This window comes from Orcinus orca, chromosome 17 (genome assembly GCF_937001465.1).
Source record: "Orcinus orca chromosome 17, mOrcOrc1.1, whole genome shotgun sequence".
Lineage (NCBI taxonomy): Eukaryota > Metazoa > Chordata > Mammalia > Artiodactyla > Delphinidae > Orcinus > Orcinus orca.
Window position 1 is genome coordinate 4,634,650 of NC_064575.1, and position 13,129 is coordinate 4,647,778.

Sequence of the window (13,129 nt, forward strand, 5' to 3'; positions counted from 1 at the left end):
TGGTAATTCTATGTTTAACTTTTGAAGGAACTGTCAAATTGGTATCTGCTCTTTTTTTTTTTTTTTTAAATTGCAACTTTTCCCCTGAGGTATTTGCAGTTACTTCTTAATATATTTTTTCCAAATCCACAGAATAGGGGCAGGTATAATAAACACCGTATATTCTTCACCTAGATTCACCACTTAATATTTTGCTGTATTCTCTACACACACACACACACACACACACACACACACACACACACACACACACGTACGTATCTTATTGTTATTGTGGAGCCACATGAGGGTAAGTTGCAGAGGTGATGACTTTCACCCCTAAGTACTTACACAGGTGTCTCCTAAGAAGGCCATCAACTCCCACTGCACAGTGGTCACGTTTGGGAAGCTCCACGTTGGTCCACACTGTCTCGTGTAGCGTCTACATCCGACTTCCCCCCATTGTCCCAGGGGTGTCCTCATGGCTGTCGGGATCGTGTGTCTGCATTTAGTTGACCTGTCTGGAGTCTCCTTGAATCTGGAATGGTCCCCCAGCCCACCTCCATCGTTCACGACAGGTCAGTCACTTTGAAGACCTGCCCCTCGTTTGGATTTTCTGATTTTTCCTGTGATTTGGTCCAGGTTACGCCCTTGGGCACGAATAGCATCTAAGTGTTAAGCGATGCCGTGTCTTCCTGCGTCCATTGCGGCGCAGAATGAGGGTTGGTCCCATCATTGCCAATGTTCTGTTTCACTTTAAGGAGGACCACCAGATTTCTCCATTATGACTGTGACGTTTTAATTCCCTGTTGTAACTAATGAATCATCTGTAGGGAGAGTCCTTCAAATTGTGTAAATATCCAAAAGCGCTTTCCCCAGATGCTTTCAGCATTACTCGCTCATTTGGATTCTCATCCCTCTTAGAGGCCGTAACTTCTCTGAAAGCTGCAGGCGTCTGTCCTCTGACCACCTCCCCTAAACACGGCGACTCCAACCTCCGGCTCAGGCCAGGAACCAGGGACTCTGCCTTCCGTCCCTCGCCTCCCCTTTCCAGACTTGTGTCTTTAGTGAGCTTATTGGCAGGAAAATACACATTCATTATTACATTTCACTGCCCTCTAGGTCTCCAAGTCCATCCTTCCTCTCTGCACGTGACTGGGGAGGAGATGAGTGTCCAGGGGGAGTGGGGGAGAAAAGAATGTCCCAGCTACACATTCCAAGTGCATTTTCATCCACTGTCTCACATACTCGCAGCAGTAGGGCTGGAAGGGAGGAGTCACCGTCACCATCGATGAATGAGGGCCCTGAGAAGCAGGGAAGCAGCTCACCCAGAGTCACTCAAGGCGAGGAAGAAGCCAACTGCTGCGGCCTCCCAGAGCCCTGGACTCGCTCGCTTGCTAAGCTACCTACAAGTTAGTTGGACCTCCCTGGCCTCAGTTTCCTCATCAGGAAAATGAGCAAACAACTATCTCATCAGTTGCTGCAAGGAAGAAGGAGATTATGTACCTGAAGTGTTTCCTGTAGAGTCTGGCTCTATGTGTGCTCTATTTTTATTATATTTTCATCTTACCATGTTTGACTATAGTCACTAGAGGCTATGTGTCAGTGGATTTTCCCCCAGTTTTAATTATGAGTTCAAACTATAAACAATCCAGTTAGACCTTCCTATGGAGATTTGGTGATGAAGAATCTGTCTTGAGGATAAAGTAGAGGGAGCTTGCTGGGGTGTCCTCGTCTGCTCTGAAACAGTAGCCCTGCGTACGGAGTGGTCATGTGGAGGTCTGTTCCACCCTCCCTGCGTTCAGCTGTGAAGTGGTATAAAGGCTTTGAACTGCATGCTGTGTTCACCCGAGAGATCAGATCGGCTGGTCTGAGAAGTTACCAGTTTCAGGGGGAAGAGATTGCGATAGCCTTCTTGTGTTTTCTTAAAATTTTCCCAAGGGCTACTAGCAAGTGGAATGGTAAGCTCTTTACCAGCTCCACCATGGGGGTGCCCACCGGTGCCATGTGCCAGCCCAGCTCGTACAGTCCAAAGACGCTGAGGGTGTGAGCTCACAGGCCCTCACAGCAAGGCAGCAGGGAGGGCCCACGCCTGAGAAGACCTGCTCTCAGCCCGGTTCTGTTCAGCGGCTCGAGGCTGTGCTGAAACTGTCACCTGGAGCTCAAGCCACTGGTGCTTTCTGGGATGGAGAAAACCTCTTCGCTTCCAATTCCAGATGAGCTAAATCCCCCTGCCCACCCACCCTCTCCCATTCATGGGCTTCCACGTGCTCAATGTCGACGCTGATTTTAGAGGAGTTTTATTTAACGTGGACCCAGGTGGTTGCCTGGGAGAAACTGAGGTTTAGAGGAGAGGAGAATGGGACCATGGAAAAGATATAATTGGTCTCTCCAGAGTGCTACTTTTTATTTAGACTGTTTGAAAGAGGCTAAAAATCTTGGGAAAATTCAGCATTTGGATAGGTTTGTTGATCATGTGTGTGTGTGTGTGTGTTAAAATTTACCACCGTAGCCATTTTTAAGTGTATAGCTCAGGACTGGTATGGACATTCACACTGTAAAACCAATCTTCAGAACTTTCATCTTGCAGAACTGGGGCTCTAACATCGTTAAACACAACTCTCCTTGCCGCCTCCTCCCAGCCCCAGGTAACCCCACCACTCTACTTTCTAGCAGCGTGACTACTCTAGGGACCCCGAATAAGTGAAATCATACAGTTATTTGTCTGTGTGTGTGTGTGTGTGTGTGCGTGTGTGTGTGTGTGAGACCAGCTTATTTCATTCAGCATAACGTCCTCCGGTTCATCCATGCTGTAGGTGTATGTAAGAATTTCCTTCCATTTTTAAGGCCGAACAATATTCCATTGAGTATTAATTATACAGTAATACAGATGACTATATAGTAATCCATAAACAATGGATTTCGGTTGCCCGTTCCTCCACTGATGGACACTGTGAATAATGCCGCCGTGAACATGGTGCAAAAATCTCTCTCTGAGACCGTGCTGCCACTTTTGGCGGGGTACACGCCCAGGAGTGGAATTGCCGCATAATACGGTAGTTCTATGTTTATTTTTTGAGGAACCTCCATACTGTTTTCCTTGGTGACTGCATCAGTTTACACTCCCACCAACATCTCCACATCTTCCCCAGCACTGCTCATTTTCTGGTGGATTTTTTGTTTGTTTGTTCGTTTGTTAGTAGCCAGCCTAGTGGATGTGAGGTGGTGTCTCATTGTGGTTTTGATTTGCATTTCCCTAATGATTGGTAATGTTGAATATCTCTTCATGTGTTTATTGGTGATGTGTATATATATCTTCTTTGGAAAAATGTCTGTTCAGGTTCTTTGCCCATTTTTAAAATTAGGTTGTTTGTTTGATTTGCTAATAATGTTTGAAAAGGGAGAGATAGCAGAGGCTCACTTGAAATGGGGGTTATAATAGAACCTAGCCTGTAGGGATGGTGTAAAAATTGAATGAGATGATGCAGGTAAGCATTTAATACAGTTGACAGCATTTAAGAACTGTTGTAATTATTAAATACTTAATTTTATTATGAAGATAGTATGATAAATTAGAGCAAAGGCTATGAAATAGAGAGAAATTACCCAGGATTCCCCCCTCAACACAAGCTGTTTCTTGCTATTTTTTTCTTTTTTTTTTTTTTTGCGGTACGCGGGCCTCTCACTGTTGTGGCCTCTGGGCCTCTCATTGTTGTGGCCTCTCCCGTTGCGGAGCACAGGCTCCGGACGCGCAGGCTCAGCGGCCATGGCCCACGGGCCCAGCCGCTCCGCGGCATGTGGGATCTTCCCAGACCGGGGCACGAACCCGTGTCCCCTGCATCGGCAGGCGGACTCTCAACCACTGCACCACCAGGGAAGCCCTGTTTGTTTTTTTTTAAATTAAACTTTTTGAGATAACTGTAGAGTCACATGCAGTTGTCAGAAATAATACAGAAATGAAAACATCTGTTCACACACTTTTACACAAATGTTCATAAATAAGAGCATTATTCATAATAGCCAAAGAGTGTAAACACCCCAAATGTCCATCAGCTGATGAATGGATAAACAAAATGTGGTGTATCCATGCAATGGAATATTATTTGGCAATAAAAAGAAATAAAGTCCTGATACATGTTACAACATGGACGACCCTTGAAAACATGATGATAAAGGAAAGAAACCAGATACAAAGGACCATGTATCATGTGATTCTATTTATGTGACATGTCTGGAATAGGCAGATCTGTAGAGACAAAGTAGATGAGTGGTTGCCTCAGGTGGGGGGATGGGAGGACGGAGACGTGATTGTTAATGGGTACAGGGTTTCTTTTGGGGCCAGAAAAATGTCCTAATAATTGATTGTGGTGATGGTACCACAAATCTGAATATACAAAAGCCAGTGAGTTGTATATTTTATTTTTAAGTCGTTATTTAAATTTATTTAAATTTTATTTATTTAAAATAAATTATTTAAATTTATTTTATTATATTAATATTTTTGGCCATGCCATGCGGTATGTGGGATTCTAGTTCCGCAACCAGAGATTGAACCCGTGCCCCCTGCAGTGGCAGTGCAGAGTCTTAACCACTGGGCCACCAGGGAAGTCCTGAATTGTATATTTTAAATTTATTTATTTATTTATTTTTGGCTGTGTTGGGTCTTCATTGCTGCATGAGGGCTTTCTCTAGTTGCGGCCAGCGGGGGCTACTCTTTGTTGCAGTGCACGGGCTTCGCATTGCAGTGGCTTCTCTTGTTGCGGAGCATGGGCTCTAGGCACGCGGGCTTCAGTAGTTGTGGCATGGGGGCTCAGTAGTTGTGGCTCGCGGGCTCTAGAGCACAGGCTCAGCAGTTGTGGTGCACGGGCTTAGTTGCTCCATGGCATGCGGGATCTTCCCGGACCAGGGCTCGAACCCGTGTCCCCTGCATTGGCAGGCAGATTCTCAACCACTGCGCCACCAGGGAAGCCCCGAATTGTATATTTTAAATGGGAAAATGATATGGTATATGAATTATATTTCAATAAAGCTCTCGTATATATAAAAGAAATAATACAGAGAGGTCCCATGTAGCCTTTACTCCGTTTCCACCAATAGTAACATCTTGCACAACTATGGCATAATATCACTGCCAGGATATTGCAATAGAAAGTTGTTTGTTTTTTAATTGTGCCTTTCTCCGTCTAGTTTTGTATTAAAGAAAGAAAAGAAGAAAGGGAGGGAAGGAAGGATAAGAAAGAAGAGAAAAGGAAAACAATAGAAAATTTTGATCCGGGATCTCGTGCAAGCATGGGTCTGTGATTCTGGCTACCAGCCAGGGAGCTCTTCCTTAGCCACTGAAATTACGTCAATTTGTTGAATGCATTTAGCAGAGGAATGCTGGGGAATAAAACCAGAAGAATATTGGTGGGTGCTGTGCTGCGAAGCAGGTCACAGGATGCCCCTCTCCCGTGTGTGTCCGCACGTCTCATTCTGACCGAGGGACCCATGAAGAGCAATGTCTGTGCAATTTAGAGCTGCAGAATTTAGTTTTTACTTCTCAAGGAATAAGCTGGCTAGCTTTGCTCATTGATATAAAAAGGACAACAAATTAAACATTGTAACCCTGCTAACTAAGTAAGTGAATATTTTCGTCAAGCGTGAGAAGTGGCTCATAGACTCCCAGGCACACTTCATTGTGTGGGTTTTTTGGTCCGAAGCACCGTAGACAAATACAAGGAAGTGGTCTGTTGCAGGGGCGGGGGGGGGGAAGCGGGGTGGGGGCAATAAAAGAAAGGAGTTTCTCCCTCAAGCTGTTTCCTCTTGTCCCGGTGATCCTCTGATATCTAGCTCGGAGACACGTTTTCCTCAGTGGGCTGTTGGATTCCCAGGGAACTGACCCATCTGTGACACGAAGGGTGATGTTTCCTGTTGCCACTTGGTCTTTGAAGAGACTTTGGGAAAGAAAGGAAGCTGATTTTGCGTTGAATTTTGCTCGATCGATTTTCACAGGAGCCAGCTGCATTGAAATGACTCACCAGCCACCTTCTAAAATCAACTCCACGCATCTTGTGTAAAACCACCCTCCGTTGTGTGGTGGTTCGGCTCTTTTCTGCAAGTTAGTCACACCTGGAGTTGGAGCTTTCTCGGCTTTCCTTACCTGTGGCAGAGAGCAGTACCCACACGAAATTATTTACTACCTTCAACAGATTTTTTACAATCGCTTTGCAACTTCCTTTTTATTTATTTGCTTATTTAAAAAAGTATTTATTTTTTATTGAAGTATAGTTGATCTGCAATGTTGTGTTAGTTTCAGGTATACAGCAAAGCGATTCAGTTACATATAAGAATCTTTTTCAGATTCTTTTCTCTTCTAGGTTATTACAAACCATTGAGCAGAGTTCCGTGTGCTATACAGTAGGTCCCTGTTGTCTATTTTATACATAGTGATGGGTATGTTTCCATCTGTAATGACAATCCAAATCTCTGTGACTGGTGTGAACCTGCCACTACCAGGGAATATCTCGGTAAAGTACAATTTGATCCTTAGCGCTGAATAAAAATCATGCCTTTAGTGCAGGTGGAAACCTGCCGTATCGTGCAAATGTCACAGCCCTCAGAGGCCGCAGGGCGGAAGCTGTTGCCATCCTGGAGCTGTGTTTGACACAGCTGTTTTATTCACTGTTCATCTCAAACTCTTTATCAGCATTTTTAATATCTTTAGCAGCTGCAGTATTTCCTGCTAACTTTTCCCCCTACGCTTGGAAAGCATTTTTCTCTTCATCCTTTACCCATCATTTTATTTTATGTGAAAGTCTGAATGAGTCCCATGGCTTTTATGACAATGAAGGGAGAGCAGTTCTGTTCCTTTCTCTTTGGTTGCCATGTAATGTAACAAGCAGACAGAAAGGTGCAGAGCACACAAATGTTGGATTTCGTAGCTAATGGCAACATGAAAACCTGTGTGGTGACCACTGAGGTCGCAGCCCGAAGCGCCCACTCACCCGCTGCCACTCACAACCCCGCCTGTCCCCCAAAGGCAGCTGCTCTTCTGACTTTGCGATAATTTCCTGACTTTTCTTTGTAGTTCTGCTATTTTTGAATATCGGGGTGTGTGTCCACAGTATAGTTTAGTTTTGCCAGGTTTTGCACTCTATGTAAAAGAATCCTACCTATTTCTCACTATTTATCGATGGCATTGGAGCCGCTCCCACATTTTGGCTACTATGAACAAGGCTACCGGGAACGTTTTTGTGCTGATTGGTGCGAGGGAACATGAGTTTCTCTGGGTGACCAGGAGTGGCTTTGCTGGATCACAGGTGTATGAATCTTCAACTCCACGAAATGCTGCCGACTTAATTTCCAAAGCTCTCGTCCGGGTTAGACTCTCACCAGCAACGTACAAGGGTCGGCAGTGTTCCATTTCCTGACAGCACAGTGGTACTGGGTAGATGTGGGCCCCGGGTCGGCACAGCCCGGGTGGGTGGTCACTCAACACAACTGCACTAGAAAGGAGTCTGCTCTGTCTACATCCTCCGAGGGACCTTGAGGGTATTGTTGGAGACAGGAGCTTTACAACTGAATTTCACTGATGCTCAGAAAAGAGCCCAGGAAAGGAGCTGCAGGAACTGCCCCAGCTCCCCTGCCAAGGGACCGGCACTTACCAGCACTCAAGATTGTCAGACTTGGTCATTTTTGTCTTGCCGGGTGGTGGTTTCTCCCTGTGGCTTTATTTGCATTTCGCTGATTACTGATTAGGTTGAGTTTCTTTCACAAGTTTGTTAGTCATTAGAATTTCTTCTTTTTAAAATGCCCATCCAAGCTTTTGCCTATTTTTCTTATTGGTTTATAGGAATTCTTTATATATTCTGGACACTAGTCCTTTGTCAGTTTTATATGTCAAAGAGGGTATATTTTCTTGTTACGCCTTGCTGTACTTTACCATGGATATATCGATGTAAATGAAGACCTATTTATGAACTCTTAAATTATAATGGAACCTTTTTGATTCAAATGTAATGTTAAAAGGACTTTTTGGGTTTTTTTGTGGTACGCGGGCCTCTCACTGCTGTGGCCTCTCCCATTGCGGAGCACAGTCTCTGGAAGCACAGGCTCAGCGGCCATGGCTCACGGGCCTAGCCGCTCTGCGGCATGTGGGATCCTCCCGGACCGGGGCACGAACCCGTGTCCCCTGCATCGGCAGGCGGACTCCCAACCACTGCGCCACCAGGGAAGCCCCTAAAAGGACTTTTGTTGGTGGGATTTACTTTAAATTTACTCTTTACAGCCATGAAAGGTCGTACTGTTTGTAATTATGCATTGAGATGGAAATCAGTTTAATATATTCATAATTCCATTATTTTGTGTAGGTTGTGGCTTGTGATAATGAACTAGAACAACATTTTGTCAGCTTTATATTACTGTCTTCTCCATATGTTCCCACGCTTACTTTATTTTATATACTGCATTCTTCATTTTCCTGTAAGGCATGGAAAGCTACTACTAAGGACAAAGCAAAGGAGAATATAAAAGGAAAAGTTTTAGCAGAAAAAGCTGTATTAACGATAAGGAGAAAAGTCACTAACTAGAGTTGACTGTTAGCTGTAAACTAATACTTTTTTTTACCCATTGGAAGGTGTGGAAATAGAAACATACTTCCTTTTCTTTTTAAAAATAATTCCTTTTGTTAAAAAAAAAAAGGAAGATATATACTCATTCACAAATTTAATCAAAATAAAAGAGAACAAAAGAAAGTCAAAGCCGCCCCAAATTCTGCCACCCAAAGACCAACCACCATTGTTGATTTTCACTGAGCGTAAGCTGTGTATTTGCTAATAATCGTGTGACCTGAAAAGGGACTGGACATTTTCACATCACCGTTCCTTAGACTTGTGTCTTTCTTGGGGCAGGCGCTATCAGGCTGAAAGCCACCAAGTAGAGGTGAACTGCAGGATGACTCGTGGTGGTGACCAGCCGCCACTTCCTCCTTCCTCACCCTTTTCTGTACTTCTAAGAGAACTATGGAAACAGAAAGGAAAGGAAAGGGGCATGTGATTATCTCTACTTCTGCTTTCCAAACTGAGAAAAAGCTTTCCCAACCACTGAGAAAAAGCTTTCCCAGGAGAAAATCAAGCTTGAACGTAAGCACATCATTGAGGCAGGTCCCAGAAAAGTGGTACCTTGGGGGCACCAGGTTAAGTAGAGGCAGTATTTCCCGAAGTACGTTCTGTGGGGTGTGAAAAGGTACACGAAGAAGTGTTCCGGGGTCAGAAGTGTGGGGAATGCTGCAGTTAATCGACTCAGACAGGCATCTTCCCTGATGGACTGTCACACTCGCGCTGCATCTCCTGGCACAGCGGGTGGGGCGGGCCGTGGTCCCCACACAGTTCAGCCCAGAGCCCTTCGTTCACGCAGAATCCAGTTCTCTTTGAAAACTTTGGGAAATGTTTATTTGACTCTAGTGTATTGTTTGTACTTTAAAGTTAGTACATTTTTTTCAAGTGCAAAGCCTTTTCTTTTCTGATTATAAAAATAATACATATTCATTGCAGTAAATTTGGTAAAGAGTTAAAGGTATGGTGAACAAAATTTAAATCACCCATAATTAAGCCAGTCCTCGGTGTATTTTGGTGTATTTTCTTCCAGACCACTGTCAGGGTTTGTGTGTATGTAGGAGTATATAGAGCTTTGGTGTGTGTGGTTTTTTGGATAAAGAACATTTTATTAATTAGAGAAAATGGTGCAGTGCATATATGGAGTTTTATTTTACCATTGTTTTATAAAAAACCTTTTGATTTCAGAATCATCCTAGGGATTTTTTGGTAAAGATAGTACAGAGAATTCCCATCTACCCTTTACTCAGCTGCCCCTAATGTTACATATACAGGTTTTAGATAATGTTAACACTGTAGGGTTCATAGAAGTTTCTTCCGTCTATAACTAAATATCCTTCTAAGTCTGCATGAAGTTTTTGATAAACCACGGCCTCCCTTCTCTTCTCTCCCTAGGTTACTATAACAACAGTACCAAAGTGGCTGTAAAAACCCTGAAGCCAGGCACAATGTCTGTGCAAGCATTCCTGGAAGAGGCCAACCTCATGAAGACCCTGCAGCATGACAAGCTGGTGCGGCTGTACGCCGTGGTCACCAAGGAGGAGCCCATCTACATCATCACCGAGTACATGGCCAAGGGTGAGCGCCACCCACCGGCACCCCTGCTTGTGAAGGCCAGACCCTCAAAAAGGAAAACACCTAAACGATCCGAGAAGACGCAGATACTTCCAATTGTAACACGGCAGGCTCACTCCCAAAGCATCAGCACGTGTAGGAAAATGAAGCCTTTTCCTAAACCACCGCACTGGAAGTCACCTGTTACAAAGTGGATCTGTCGTCTTCCTAGTTTCTCTGCACTTGTCTCCACATACGTATTAGCTCCAAGAGTCGTACCCAATGCCTAGTCAGCCCCCAGGATAAGTAAATATGGGTATCAAGTAAGAGTATTATTGTTATAGGTTCAAAACGTGAGTTCTCAAAATTTCAAAACCAGTTCCATTTCCTCTTTAGCGTCATCTAAATGTTCAGGATGTCACTTCAAAATGTGAATATTTTTAAAGCTTGTCAAGGTCAAATTCCTGTGTCATCACAGAATCCCTGAGGAAGAGGTTTCAAGCTACCATCTTTTCTCCCATTGTTGTCACCTTCAGATGAGGGTGACACCATCCTTCTTCCTCCAGTCCAGTAGAAATACTAATAAACTGCTAAGTGATTTCTAAAGAATCTTCAGAAGGAATGAAGGAAGAAGAGACACATGGGCCATAATCCAGAATTAGCAATGTTCTCCTGCAGGATGGAGATTACAGCGTATGTCATAGCTGAATAGGTTAGATAGATGATTATTACATTTTCTTATTTAATATATGTTAATATTTCAGTATATTAGTCCCTCAGAGTCCTTCCAATAAAGAACGTTGTTTTTAAAAAAGCCCAATTGCCTGTGGCTTAGGTTGCAACAACCCAGAAGCCAGGCTCAGGATCAGATATTTAAGCAGGAGTTCAGTAGATACTTGTTGGATTAATTAATTAATAATATTTCTTAATCATAAATGTAAACATGAGTTTCTCTGGCTAACAGTGCCTACCTTGTATTGAGCAATTACTATATGTCAGACTGCTCTCGGTGTCTTCCCTGGGGGATCTCACTCAATCTTCCCAGCAGTCTGAGGGCTAAGTACCACTGTTCTGAGTTGTGGATTTTTTTTTTTTTAACTTTTAATTTTATATTGGAGGATAGTTGATTAACAGTGTTGTGTTAGCTTCAGGTGTACAGCAAAGTGATTCAGCTATATCGTACATATACACGTATCTATTCTTTTTCAAATTCTTTTCCCATTTAGGTAGTTACATAATATGGAGCAAAGTTCCCTGGGCTATACAGTAGGTCCTTGTATCCATTGTAACCTTGGACAGTAGGTTATCCATTTTAAATAGAGCAGTGTTCGTTGTGGATTAATTGAGCGCTTGCTACCTGCCAGCTCCCTGGCACGTGCTTTAAACCTGTCCTCCCGCGGACTCTGATGGAGCTCCTGGGACCTACCCTCTTGACAGGGACTCAGATGAGGTACAGAACTTGCCCAAGCCTACGCTCAGGTTGGCACTATAAGTTCCAGAAGAAGAAGGAGGTCGTGTTTTAGAGATAAAGCCCCAGGAAGCAGGAGACTCTGCCTGTGGGCACACGCCCCTTTAAGTAAGGTCTCACTTTCCTCCAAAGCGCAGTTGGTTCATCAAATACTCATTGGGCACCTGGGGCATGGCTGAGATCCGTGCTGGACACGGAGGGCAGTAGCCCAGCTGAGTGGCTGCTGTGGGCACAGGCAGGCCGCCTGGGAGGACTGGCTGGTTTCTGTCCCAGAGAAGCTCTGGGGATCAGGTGCTGCAGGATGTGTAGCGTGGTGGCAGGTATGAAGTGCTCAGTAGCAAGAAAGCAGCGTCCACCGTCACCTTTTCTTACCTGGAGCTCAGGTACATTTCACATCAGGTCAAAGGAGACAGGTTAAAGGGGACTGGGTTTGACCCACGTCAGGAAAAGGCGCCTGTGACCACACGGATTTACAAAGCAGTCGTTTTGCGTGGTCCCCTCGCCCCACCCTGCCCTGCCAGTAGGAATGATCCTTTGAATTTTGTCTGGATTTTTTTCTTGTGTGTTTGAACTACACTAATGACCTTCCTCTATCAACAGGCAGTTTGCTGGATTTCCTGAAGAGCGACGAAGGGGGCAAAGTACTGCTTCCAAAGCTGATCGACTTCTCTGCTCAGGTGAAGTATGAAAAAACCGGCATGCTGTAAGTTTGCAAAACCTCCCTATTTCAGACTCGGGATGGAATTGGACTTCCAGGGAGAAGGCCTTTGCGTCGTGTTTCCCGGTAGCGGTGATAACAAAAAGATCTCCCAAAGGATGTGTCTTTGGAGACGGTGATGGGTGTTTCCCTTGGGATGTGTGTGCGCACGTGTCGAGTGTTGACTTGGATGCCCTTGTCTCCGACCCCGGTCCACCTCTTTATACTTGTATTCATTTCTGCACGAGAGATAGGAACAGCACGACTGAGCTGATCACTTTGCGGGCATTTTGGAGAAGAACTCCACAGGGTGGAAGCACAGCACCTTCCAAGTGCTGCATCTGTGGTGTTTAAGTTACTGATCTAAAGTACTGACGCTTTTAAGTCCTCAGTGTTGCCGACAACAGAGGAACTGTCTTCCTTCCCTCTCTACCCCCTTTCACTCCTTCTTGTTGGGTGTGTCTTTAGGATTCTGAGAAATACTCATTTATAGCATTTCTAGTACTAGCCTAAAAGTTGCAGATTTGTTTAGTTTAGAATCACATGATGTTTTCTGAAGTGTATTTAAGAGGAGAGGGAAGTTACCCAGAAACCCAGCCCTGTGCCTGGCGTCACAAGGAAATGCACATTTGCATGTTGCCAGCTACTGACTTTGCAGGGTTTCGTTGTGTCCGTCAGTCATGTTCAGCGATTTGCTTGTCTCTTGATATTGGTCATGGGTGGTTCATGCTGGGAAGACCACGTACCATAAAGCCCAAAGGAGCATGAGAAGTTTCTAGAAGTTCTGGGAAAGGGGGGTCATTATGGTCTACATTTCTTGTGCCCATTTCTTCCCCAGAC

At 44.5% G+C, this 13,129-nt stretch overlaps 1 protein-coding gene across 9 annotated transcripts in view; it reads left to right on the forward strand.

Annotated features, from left to right (window-relative positions):
- LYN (LYN proto-oncogene, Src family tyrosine kinase) overlaps positions 1-13,129 on the forward strand; it is a 111,319-nt gene that overhangs the window by 66,482 nt on the left and 31,708 nt on the right. For all 9 annotated transcript variants that reach the window (XM_033437626.2, XM_033437630.2, XM_033437627.2 and 6 more), the window contains 2 exons: positions 9,966-10,148; positions 12,193-12,269. In XM_033437626.2, the coding sequence (XP_033293517.1) occupies positions 9,966-10,148; positions 12,193-12,269 (260 nt within the window). The remainder of the gene's footprint in view (positions 1-9,965; positions 10,149-12,192; positions 12,270-13,129) is intronic.